Genomic DNA, 12,297 nt, shown 5'->3' with positions numbered 1-12,297 from the left:
GGAGATGCACAGCGGCCCCATCATTTCCATCTGTCACACAGAGAGAGTTCCTCCCAGAAAGAAATGAAAAAGGTGACAGCAGGCTTCAGTTCTCTTTTTATTTTATATTCTTTTTTTTTTTTTTTTTTTTTTGTAACAGGGATTGAACTCAGGGGCACTTAGCCACTGGGGCACATCCCCAGCCCTTTTTTTTTTTTTTTTGTATATATATATATTTTTTTATAGATAAGGTCTCACTGAGTTGCTTAGGGCCTTGCTAAGTTGCTGAGGCTGATTCTTAACTCATGATCCACCTGCCTCACCTCCCCAAGTGCTGGGATTACAGGTATGCACCATAGTGCCTGGTTTCATATCATATTCTTAACATTTGTTTGTTGATCCCTTCTTTTCTGTTTCTCAGGGTAGACGTGAGACTGAGGCCTGTTTTGTTAGAACATTGTATCCTCTGGCTTAATGTTTGACTCAGTGGTACACTCCAAGCCAGTTTCATGAAGAATACATTTTTAAAATTTATTTATTTGTGTTGCTGTTGTTGTTCAGCATTCTGAGGTCAAGGAAATTCTGGGATTTTTTCCCCGCAAGGTGCTGAGGTGCCGGTGGCCTGTTTTCACCATGAGGTAGGACCTGCCTGCTTGAGCAGAAAGTCAATCCAGAGGAAAGAACAGTTGAGAGACAGAGTGAGGTGTGATGATATCATTTGAATCTGCAGATCACTCTTTGTAACTTTTTTTTTTTTTTTGGTATTAGGGATTGAACCCAAAAGATCTTAACCACTAAGTCACATCTCTTCTCCTTTTTTGTGTTTTATTTACACGTAAGGTCTTGCTGAATTGATTAGGGGCTCCATAAATTTCTTAGACTGACCTTAAACTCACAATCTTCCTGCCTCATCATCTTGAGTTGCTGGGAATCTAGACATGTGCCATATACTCCTTGGAACCTTTTTTTTTTTTTTTAAATTTTATATTTGTTCTTTTTAGTTACACATGACAGTACAGGGTAATTTGACATATTGTATATACATGGAGTATAACCTCCCAATTTTGTGGTTCTAATGATGTAGAGTTACACTGGTCATGTATTTATTTATAAACCTTTTGGAATCTTTTGATGATGTGAATTGGTTTGAATTTTGTTTCTGTCAGCTACAGGGTAAAGAACAGTTTTTGATACAGAGATTAATTCATTAAACCCTGGCTTCATTAGTGTCTATGGTAGAGTTACAAGGATTCAAGTTTAGGACAGAGACCCAGCTTAGTGTCAGGCACAAACAGGAGTTTTCAGCCCCCTGCAGAATTAGCTTACACCCAAGTAGGATGTGGTAGTGCCCAAGGAAGAGATGAGGGTGGCAGTAAAGATTGCTGGACTTCACAGTCAAGCAACTAAAATTGGTACTACACGGAAGGTAGTAGCCAGTCAGGGAACTCTAATATAGCTTCTCTCAAAAGCCTACTCAAATCACTAGAGATGTGGATAAGGGAGAAAACTTACTAAAACCGAATGCCAGAATCTGAGGGGAATCCTTGCTGTTTATGAGACAGAGAAGCGGGATGGAGGAAAAGCTATGAAGAATTGACCTCTTGGGTGAGAAGGGACCTGAAAAAAGAAAATACTTAGAACTTTGCCCAATGGGTTGCTTCTGACTCACAGGCAATCACTGTGAAAACTGATACTTGGGTTTTCATTCTGTTGGCTTGTTTAATGCTTTTACAGTATTTCCATGCTGCTTATGATATCTTCTGTACTTTTTCTTTAAAGTTTTTACATTCTTCTATGTATAATAAATCTGAATAGCAGTTATTATTATTATTATTATTATGTGTGTGTGTGTGTGTGTGTTGCTAGGTATTGAACACAGGGCCAGGTAAGTGCTCTACTACTGAGCTATATCCCCAGCCCCGGTGGTTACTTTTAAATATTGCAAACAGTATCCTTTAACTTGCCTCTCCCTGAGAAACTTCAGACTCTCATTCCACAGCCTCCTTTGAGGGGTTCTATACAGATGTTTCACCATGCCTAGAGTCATATGACCATGTGATCTGTAGTAAAAATGGAACTGTTCATTGTAAGTCTTTAAACCTCCCTGTATCCATGTCCTTTGCTTTGCTATTTAATTGTCCCCCTGACCACTGTCAACTCAGAAAGAGGTAGAATACAACTCCCGCTATGTGGGCAGAACGTAAAGTGGGCATACTCAACAAGATACTGGTTCTGAGACTAGGCCCGAAGAGATATTGTGTACTGCCACTTGCCACTATCACAGCCATGAGAAGAAATGCCTGAGTTAACTCATTGATTTAAAAAAAAAGGTACGATATACAATGAAGAGGTCCAGTTTGGATCCCAGCCAAGATCAACCCACCTCCAACCAATCCATACACGGACAAGTGAAATAAATGCTTATGTTTGATTGTTACTAAGACTGTATGGGAGTTTTCCTTACACAGCAATAGCTGCCTAGCATAGACCCTATTATGCAGGCCACAGCTGACTGAGTCACAAACTAGTAGCTGATCTGCAGGCAGGCAAGCATGTTGCCAGAGACTTGGGAGATTGCTGAAGGTGAGAGCCCTGCTGAACAGAAGTAACTATCTGCATGATCACTCAGCAATTAATATGTCAATGAGGCAACCTGAGAGAGACATTAGAGAAGGAGTCCCCAAATGTATGAAGGAAGACAGTGAGAAAAAGCCACAAGGCAGTAGAATCACAAATGATCAGAAAGTGCAACAGGAGAATTGAATAGAGAGGTGCCATTCAGGAAGAGCACAGGAGGAAGGAGCATGTGGACTGGGAGGCAGAGATGAAGAATCTGGGTCCTGGGGTGTGTAGGTGGGAGGTGAAAATGATGAGAGGTAGAGCAGGGTCACCAGAACTAATGTTGAACTACAAGAGCAACTGTCCTATCCTGAATAGTGGGCCTTCCCAATGTAGAACTGAAGAGGGGTCCTGATGGACTAAGAGTAGGCCCTGAGCAGGTCACACATTTGTCTTCAAGTTGATCACTAGTGAGTGTAAAAGATGAAACTTCTCTTTTTTTGGATTTGAGGCTTGAACCTAGGGCCACTTAACCACTGAGCCATATTCCCAGAACTTTTTAACTGAAATGGGATCTTGTTAAGTTGCTTAGGACCTCATTAAGTTGCTGAGTTTGGTCTCAATCTTGCAATCTTCTGTTTCAGCCTCTCTCTGAAGTTTCTGGCATCACAGGCATATGTCTCTGCACCTGGCAAGATGGTACTTTGAGGACAAGGGTCCTCAGACAAAGGTCTCACTCATACTAGGCAAACACTCTACCACTGAGTCACATCCCCAGCCCAAGATGGTACCCCTTTTGAGGACAAGTAAAGAGAGAAAAGTTATTTGTGTGTGGGGATGGTGGTCCACAGGTACTCATTATTTTTATGCAACTCAGTGTGAATGAAATGTTAATAATGTTTCAAAACATTATAGGAGTTCTGAATTTTTTTTCAAAAAAAGGGGAGAACACATCATCCCAAAGACTAAAAGAAAGAGACAGATCTCTGAAGAAATATTTACTGTGGGATTTGGAAGAATTTTTCAGGAAGGTTTTCAGCGACATTACTAGGATTCTGCAAGTAAGAGCCAGAAAGAATGGCTGAGATGAAAAGGTGCTGGTAAAGTAGGTGTGGTGATTGATGCATACTGTGTCCCAGCAACTTGGAGGCTGAGGTAGGAGGATCACCAGTTTGAGCCAGCCTGGCAATTTAGTGAGTCCTTGTCTCAAAATTAAACAAAAAGGGATGGAGGGTGTATGTAGCTCAATAGTGTGGTAAAGCACTTGCACGGCATGTGTGAGGCCCTGGGTTCAATAATCTCTAGTAGTGAAAATAAATCAATAATAAAATTAACAAATAAAACGTAGCAACCATGCAATGGAAATAATCCTTTTCTTTTAAAAATTTCATTTTCCACCCCTGGAATGTCAAGTTTTTTGAGAGCACAGAAATCATCGGCCTTCTTTACCACTGTATTTCCTGCACAACTTAATAGCTCAGTAACTGAAAAAAAAAATAACAGGTTTGTGTGTGGGTGGGGGGTGGGGCTGCAAACAGGGTCAGGAGAACACCATCCTCAGGAGACTCTCACACACTCCTGCTGGCTTAGGGCATTATCTGAGCGGGGAGGATTGGGGGTGGACTCAAAACCATTTATTCTAGGCAAGCCAGGGACTGTGGGGGCCAGGCAGGGGTCCAGGAGCACGTAAGTATAACCGGGCGGCCAGTGGAGTCTCAGTGAGCTGAGCTCTGCGGAAAAGAGAAAGTGAGTGAGGACGTAGCCAGGAGCAAGCCGGTCCCTCCACAACTCCATCTCACGCTGTCCCACCTTTTTCCTGCAATCGCCACAAATGACACCAACAGTAGCGTTCACCAGCTGTATACCACACAGCACGATCTCCAGACACGAGACAACCACCAGCAACGAGAAGAGCGACAAATTCCAGAGAACCACGTTGGGTGGCTCCTCGCACAAATACCATTGAGTGCGGTTGAACAAGTAAGCGCCTCTGTGGACAGGTAGGGTCAAGCGAGTAAAGAAGATAACGTGGCGCCCCCTCCTTCCCCCTCCCCCACCCCCATCCCCGTACACGCGCCCATTGGGATTTGCAAAGGGTTAGTTAGACCCACGTGGAGGGAAATCAGAAGCTCGGTGGCACCCAGGTTTCCCCGCCCACCTGGGGAGGGCATGGGAACGGCGAAATGCAGAGACTGGGGGTCACGAACACAGGCTAAGCCTTACGCGGTTTCTCGGAAATGGTAGTCCCACTTGTCATCCACTAAGCATTTGGGTCCAGTTTGGAGGCCGGCTCCTGACACGCCAAGGCAGTAGATGGCACCAAGCGTTCCAATGGCCGAGGAGAAGATAGAACGCAGCATCTGGACCGGGTGTGGAAGGTGGGCTGAATAGGGCCACCCCGTCCCCACTCGTGGCCCCACCGTGCCTAGCTCTGTCACCCCCCCTCCCATGGCCAAACTCCTCTGGAGCCAGGTTAAGAAGAGATTCCCAGAGCTGGGGATGCAGTCCTGTAAAAGAATGCTTGAAAATACATTTTCCTATAAACCCAGGACTTGGAGTTAGGCAAAACTAAGTGCCAGCAGAAATTCATAAGGGTAAGGAATTCTACAGAGGATGCTGTGGCCCTGTGAGAGAGAACTAATCCTAAATCCTTTTTTCTTGCGGGGAGAAGGGGTACTGGGGATTGAACCCAGGAGTACTCTACCACTGAGCTACATCCCCAGCCCTTCTTATTTCTTATTGAAGAGACAGAATCCAGCTAAATTGCTGAGACTGTCCTCAAACTTGAGATCCTCCTGCCTCATTCTCCAGAGTCACTGGGATTACAGATGTGCACCACCACACACGGCCCAATTCTCTTTTTAAGTTAGATCTCACCCTGCAGCGATTCCCACAGCAGCCTGTTCCACAACAGCCCTTGCCCCCTGCCCGAACCGCAGCGATTCCTGGACACAGCACCTGTGGGACAAGGATCAGTGTGATAGTGTGAACCCTCCACCCCAGCCCAGATCCTCAAGGTCTTCACCTCCTATGGAAGCTGCCTATGGTGTCCTCAACCCTTTGGACTATAGGAAGATCTTATCTCTACCTGTCCTGGAGTGTGCCTATCTTAACAAAACTTTATTTATATGCCTATCCTAACTCTGTCCATATTGTAGCTTCCTTGAAGGTTGGGTTCAATATTAAACAGTTCCCATAAATCTTGCCACATAGTAGTTGCCTTTCTTAATGGGAATCAGGAGGCCCTGGGTTGAGGGCCAGGCGCACATTATCTCACACTCGTGAACTGATTAGTTTCTTTGGGTCTCAATTTTGTCCAATGTAAAATGGGTTTGTAAAGCCTACCCCACTCACAGTGTTGTGCTTAGGATTGAATGAGATAACTGGTGGGCCTGGTGTCAAGGCTGCTTTAGAGGAAATGCTCCTTAGCTATAAATGCCTTCAGTAATGGGAAGAGGTAGTAGTGTTGGAAGGTCTGGTGAGCTAGGATATGGTAGAGTATGTTCACAAATGCTGTGATGTGGGTTGTGGGATTTCCTAAGATCCAGCCCCTAATCTTTTTTCTTCCTGTGACTTTTCTCACAAAGTCCATCCCCTCCCAGGAAATCAGCTACTCCCTCTGCCAATAGTCACCTCCACATGCCTGGAGATCCAAACCCAACTGCCTGAGGAAGGTGTTCACTCAAATATCTTGGTTTTAGCTCAGATTCAGTCTCACAGGTGACCTCAAAATATTTTCCAAATAAATCTTCCTTTGATTTCCTCATCCTCATGATTGAAAAATATCATCCATCAGGTCACCTATGATGGAAAACTTTAATCCTTCTGCATCCAGCCAGACCTCACGTCTTCTTGAGTTTTCCTTCGATGGCTCCTGAATCTATCAGTCCTTTGTCTTTCTCCCCCATTCAGTTCCTAATCAGGTTCCATGAGGAAGATGTCCTCGGACTCCCTACTAAATTCCCATAGCTCTTGCCCCATGCCATTGCACACTTCATCCTCCATGCCACCACCAGATTAAACTTGGTCTTGCCAGGGTGGGGTGGTGCACACTTGTGGCAGGTGGATGCAAATTCAAGGCCAGCCTTGGCAACTTATGGAGACCTTATCTCAATATAGAAAATAAAGGGCTGGGGTTGTAGCTCAGTGGGAAAGGGCTCCTGGGTTTGATCACCGGGAGCAGGGACTTCTTCAGTTGGTTTTCTTTCTGCTGAAGTCCTTCACAGAGGATCCTCTCAATACTGAATCCTGACAAGTCCTTTGAGGCTCCTCACTCTGCCTTTAGCCTTGTCATTGTCTTCATAGCCCAGGCCAGGTTCTTTGTTCATCTCCCATCCCTGGAATTCATCGGCTGTTTTGATCCTTCCTTCCTGTTGGTTTTGTTTGGCATACACCATACAAGGCAGCGTTTTGTTCTTTTGCAGGGAAGGGACTGAGAGTTTTAGTTCTGTTTTATCATCCCCAGCAACCGCAGAGAAGCACCAATGCATTGATTATTTGCAATAATGAGTAGAACCAAATTTCCACCAGCACTCTCACTCCCCTCCTCCTATGTCCTGGCAGATCCAGGGTCAGTGCTGACCCCCATTTCTTACCCTCTCTGGTGAGGTCAATTACTGGGAGTTTCCAGGATCCAAAGAAAACTAGAATTGTCTCTGGTTTTACTAATATGTGTGTGTGTGTGTGTGTGTGTGTGTGTGTTTTTCTGGAAATCGAATCCAGGGCATTGCCATGTTAGGCAAATGCTCTACCACTGAGTTACAGCCCCAACCCAGATTTACCCATTTCAAATGACCCCACCTGTTTGAGAATATTACTTTTGGTCAAAGTATTTGCTTCCTTTGGTGGTCTAAACTTCCCTCACTTGTAAACATCTCTGCCATCTAATTGTCTTCATAAAAAGAGAACTGTCATCATAAATTCAGGAGGCAACACTGTTTATAGCTCAAATCTGCTCACTTTTCTCTATTACCCTGGCCACTGGCCTATTTCAAGATACTGTCATCCCTCCATGACATTAGTCTCATCTTTCTGCATCTATGGCTAAGCTCCTGCTATCAATTCTCCACACTAATGCCAGAGGGATCTACTTCAGTCCAGTGATTGAAGCACATCACACTGTGCTGATAGGAATGAATTGATACAAAAACTCCAGCAAACTATTTGCCAGTGTTAGCACTGACTATTTGCAAACCTTAAGAGTCAGCAGTGTTACTTCTAAGAGTAACAATGGAAATAAACACATATGTTCACCTAAGGCACTTACCGGAAGGATGATGTCAGAATTATTTGCAAAAAACCCAAACTGGGAACTGCCCAAATGTAGAGTGTAATTTAAATTGAACCAACAATAGAGTGTAATTTAAATTGAAGTATGTTCACATGACAGAATGCATAAGAAATTAAAAACTTGAGCTACACAAAGTAACATAGATGGCTCTCACAAACATTATGCTAAAGAAGCCAGGCACAAAAGAACACATAGTGTATGATTTCATTTCAAATATATTACTGAAGAGGTCAAAGTAGTTTCTGGGGTTAGAAGACAGAATAATGGTTACCCTTGTTGGTGGGGGTAGTACCTGGTGAGAGGCATGTGAAGGATTCTGGTAATAATGACCTGTATATTTTTTTACTCACTTGTTTTATGAGATGGGGTTTTGCCATTTTATCCAAGTTGACTTGAAACTCCTAGTCTCAGCCTCAAGATCCTCCTGCTTTAGCCTCCTGGGTAGCTGGGACTATAGGTGCGTGAATTAACAGTTTTTTGATCTGGGTGCTGGGTATGTGGATATGTCCACTTAGTAAAAATTCACTGAGCTGGGGTTGGGGATGTAGGGCATGTACTTAGCATTCACAACCCCTGAGTTCAATCCCCAGTGATTGTGGGTCCCCCACAAACAACTGCCCCCCCCAAAAAAAAACCCCAAACAAAAATCTCCAACTTATTCCCTAGGAGCTCTTAATGATAACTTGCTTTTTTCTTCATGATAACTTGCTTTTTCTTCCTTCCTTCCTTCCTTCCTTCCTTCCTTCCTTCCTTCCTTCCTTCCTTCCTTCGTTCCTTCCAACAACCCAGGGCATTGTGCCACCGAGCTACATCCACAGCACGGCATGCACTGTGTGCTCTCTCTCTCTCTCTCTCTCTCTCTCTCTCTCTCTCTCTCTCTCTCTCTCTCCTTGTGGTACTGGCAATTGTACCCAATGACACTCTCCACTGAGGCCTATCCCAGTCCTTTTTAAATTTTTTTATTTCCCAGGCTGGTCTCAAACTTGGATCCTCCTGCCTCAGCCTCCTGAGTATCTGGGATTACAGGTATGTGTCACTGCACCTGGCATTACCTTCCTTCTGAGTAAGTGGTATTGTAGGCATGTCTACCATGCCTGGTTAGCTTGTTGTCTCCTCCTCTCTGTTTCTTTCTCTGTGTGTGTGTGTGTATTCTCTCTCCCTCCCTGACTCCCTCCCTTTGTCTTGCTCTCTCTTCTTTGCAGTAGTGCTGGCGATCAAACCCAGTGTCTCACACATGCTAAGTAAGTGCTCTACCTCTGAGCTATACCTCCAGCCCTATATATTTTTATTTTTGATGGCACCCACTCCTGTCTGAAATCATCTTGCAGACTACTTCCTTCATTCAGTGACTATTAACACAGTTCCTGTTGGGTGAAGGCACTGGTCTAGGCACCAGGCACACAGCAATCAACAGAACAGCAGTCCTTGCTCTCATGGGGCTTCTGGTCTTGCTTCCTTGATACCATTTGACCCACAAAGGAACAGAAGCTTCAAGGGGAGTAGAGATCTTGTCTATGTCCCTATGGCATCATGTGGTACTTCCTGGGAGTAACTTATTCCCAGTGCATGCTCCCCCACCCCCGCCCCCCAAAAAAGAAAAGCAAAACATAGAAATCCCCAACTTCTTCCCTAGGAACTCTTTGTGATAGCTTGCTTTTCCACGCTTCCTTCCTTCCTTCCTTCCTTCCTTCCTTCCTTCCTTCCTTCCTTCCAACAACCTAGGGCAGCTTTGAATGAGACTATTGGAAGCACATCCTTGGAGATCACCCCTGAAGAAGAGTAGTTAGGCTGGGTGGAGAAGTGGAGGGTAGTTTAGGTGGAGAAGGGACATGATGTGACACTGAGCAAGTGTGTAGACCTGGGGGACTGTGACATCTCAGAGAGAGAGTTCAGATCAGAGAGCTGGAGTAGAGTCCAACAGCCATAAATCCATGCAACAGATGGGGAGTAGAAGGGACCTCAGAAGGTAAGAGGGAGTTGCTAGGTAAAGGAGAGGTATCCCACTTAGCTAATAGAGGTGTGACCTGGAAAAGGGATGAGGTGAGACCCCTTCTAGAGAATGATGTCTGTCAGCAGTCCTGGAAAGAGGAAACCTATGCTGGGTAGATCTCTCATCTTTACCCCAAAAAATATGACACTAGTTGACCATCTAAAACTTCCCCTAAATGAGGAAAGACTTAGAGGAGTAGATCCAGGAAGCCGGTGTCCCCTCTTCCTCCACTTCTCCCAGCAGGTCCTCATCTCCAGGAAGCCTTGGGGGCAACTTCTCTGCCCTACTGACCTGCTTCTGAGTTGATCCTTAGCACCCAGCACAGAGTGAGCATCCAGAATGTGGGCTGAGAGTGAGTGGATGTGGAGGAGGGAAGGACAGCACTGAGCTGAGAGGTATTGTGACTGATGGGTGACATCGCTGCCTGACTCCAGACCTTTTGGCTGTACCCCTCATACCTATTATTACCCTGTCCTGATAACCTCCCACACAACTAGCTGCTCCTTCTTGTTCTACCCTTGTGGTGAGGGGTCTCCAACATCTGCTCAGCTGCAGAGGCAGGAAGGGTCAGGTGGGACATGCTTTGACCCAGAAGGGAAGCTCTTTAGAGACTTGAGCCTCCCCTCCCTTCCTTCCCCTTCCCTTCAGGCATTCAGCTCAGGTCTTTGGGGGCTCCTCTAGGGCTATCTACAGAGTGCTGAGTGTGTAGGGGGAGGATTGGGTGCATTCCTTGTCCCCACCAAGCACTTGCCATCCCCTCTGGAGCACCATCCTTTTCCCTCTCCCCTTGATTCCCACTCAGAACCCCTTACAGGGATGCCCAGGCCCCTGACCACTGGCTTATGCTTTATTCTCACCATCAATCCCCCGCCGATGAAGCCAGCCATGAGCAAGACTTGCAAGCTGAGTTGGTTAGTGCTCCAGGTCTTCCCATCAGGCACCAATAGGAGAGCATTGGCCACAATACAGACTAGGGAAAGAGATATTAGAGAGAGCCCCACACAGCGGGAACATTTCCCCGTGCACATGGCGGGCAGTGAGTGAAAGTGAGCCGGAGGTTCCTGGGTCCAAAGGAAAACAGGCTGGAGCGTGAGCAAAGGTCAGAGAAGAGGTGTGGTAGAAACTGGCAGGATTAGGATGATAAGGGAGAGAGGCCCTGAGGAGGTGGAGGCTTTGGGGCTGCAGCTGGTGAGGTGACGGAGAGAAGGTAATGATGGAGCAGTTGGGGGAAGCAGTCACACCTTTGGAAGTTGCCTGGCATCAGTTTCTTCTATTTCTGAGCACACCTCTCTGTAGTCCTTTGATTCCTTAACCTGTTTGAAGACTTGACCAAGCCATCTCATGTCTTTAAGTCACAATTGCCTCATCTCTATAAAGGGTAGAGTGATATACCACTTTTCTCCTGAGCAGGCTGTAAGGATTCCTTAGGACAAGGGAGGTATTTTGTAAAGTAGGCAGCACAAGGAGGTGTACAGTGGCCTCATCATTTCCATCTGTCACACAGTCAGTGTTCCTCCTAGAAAGAAATGAAAAAGATGATAGGCTTCAGTTGTCTTTTTATTTCATACTTTTTACATTTGTTTTTTGATCCCGTCTCCTTTTGCAACTACTACCTATTTCTCAGGTGAACTTGAGATTGAGGCCTGATTTGTTAGTGTTGCAGGAAACAGACTGATGGAGAAGCAGCAAGCAGCACTGGGAGTCAAGGAGAACTCCAAACTTTATTTTTACGCCAGTGCACCCAGAGGAAAACAAATTCTGAGCCCTGGTCCACAGGTTTTTTTTTTTTTTTTTTTTTTTTTTTTTTTTTTTTTTAAACAAGGCCTCCAACTTCCCGGTATCCATGTCCTTTGCTAAGAAATTTAACTGATTGTGGTTATTTGGTTATTGTGGTTATATTATTGTGGTTATTTGGCATCATTTTAAATCCCTCTTATCTTTGGGACTTTTTTCCTCTTTTAAAAAAACATTCCTTGGGGCTAGGGATGTGGCTCAAGCTGTAATGCACTTGCCTGGCATGCACGGGGCGCTGGGTTTGATCCTCAGCACCACATTAAAAATAAAATAAAGATGTTGTGTCCACTGAAAACTAAAAAAATAAGTATTAAAAACTCTCTCTCTCTCTCAAAAAAAAAAAAAAAAAATTCCTAATCTATGTGGCTGAAGGCTGTGTGCAGGGTCTCTAACATCAAGCATGGTTACAGAAACAGATTAGAAGAAATGGCTCTTTTCACAGGCATCTGTTATATTTCAAGAGGAAGTAGTAGGACTTCCAGGGCAGTTATTTACAATCCAAAAGGTATTGACCCCTGGTTAATTAGGCTTCCTGGAGAAATGCTGAGAGAGGGGAGAGGAACTGACCCTTTCCCCAGGCATTGGTTTCTGACCGTAATGTTTTCATAATCTCATTTCTCAGCCAGGTCTGGTTTTGCCATCACATTAGAACATTCCATCCTCTGGCCTCAACGTTTGACTCAAT

At 45.0% G+C, this 12,297-nt stretch overlaps 1 protein-coding gene across 1 annotated transcript; it reads right to left on the bottom strand.

The window, feature by feature from the left end:
- Positions 1–4,213: 4,213 nt before the first annotated feature.
- On the bottom strand, positions 4,214–10,846 carry LOC143410402 (transmembrane 4 L6 family member 5-like). Its single transcript, XM_076871253.1, has 5 exons — positions 10,676–10,846; positions 5,416–5,496; positions 4,762–4,898; positions 4,348–4,528; positions 4,214–4,268 (listed from the first exon to the last, which is right to left on the bottom strand). The coding sequence occupies exons 1-5, from the start codon at positions 10,844–10,846 to the stop codon at positions 4,254–4,256; spliced, it is 585 nt and encodes a 194-aa protein (XP_076727368.1). The 3' UTR covers positions 4,214–4,253.
- Between the last annotated feature and the right edge of the window lie 1,451 nt (positions 10,847–12,297).

Source organism: Callospermophilus lateralis, chromosome 11 (assembly GCF_048772815.1).
Source record: "Callospermophilus lateralis isolate mCalLat2 chromosome 11, mCalLat2.hap1, whole genome shotgun sequence".
Classification (NCBI taxonomy): Eukaryota; Metazoa; Chordata; class Mammalia; order Rodentia; family Sciuridae; genus Callospermophilus; species Callospermophilus lateralis.
The sequence above is the reverse complement of the archived record's forward strand: the minus strand, read 5'-3'. Positions and strand labels throughout refer to the sequence as shown.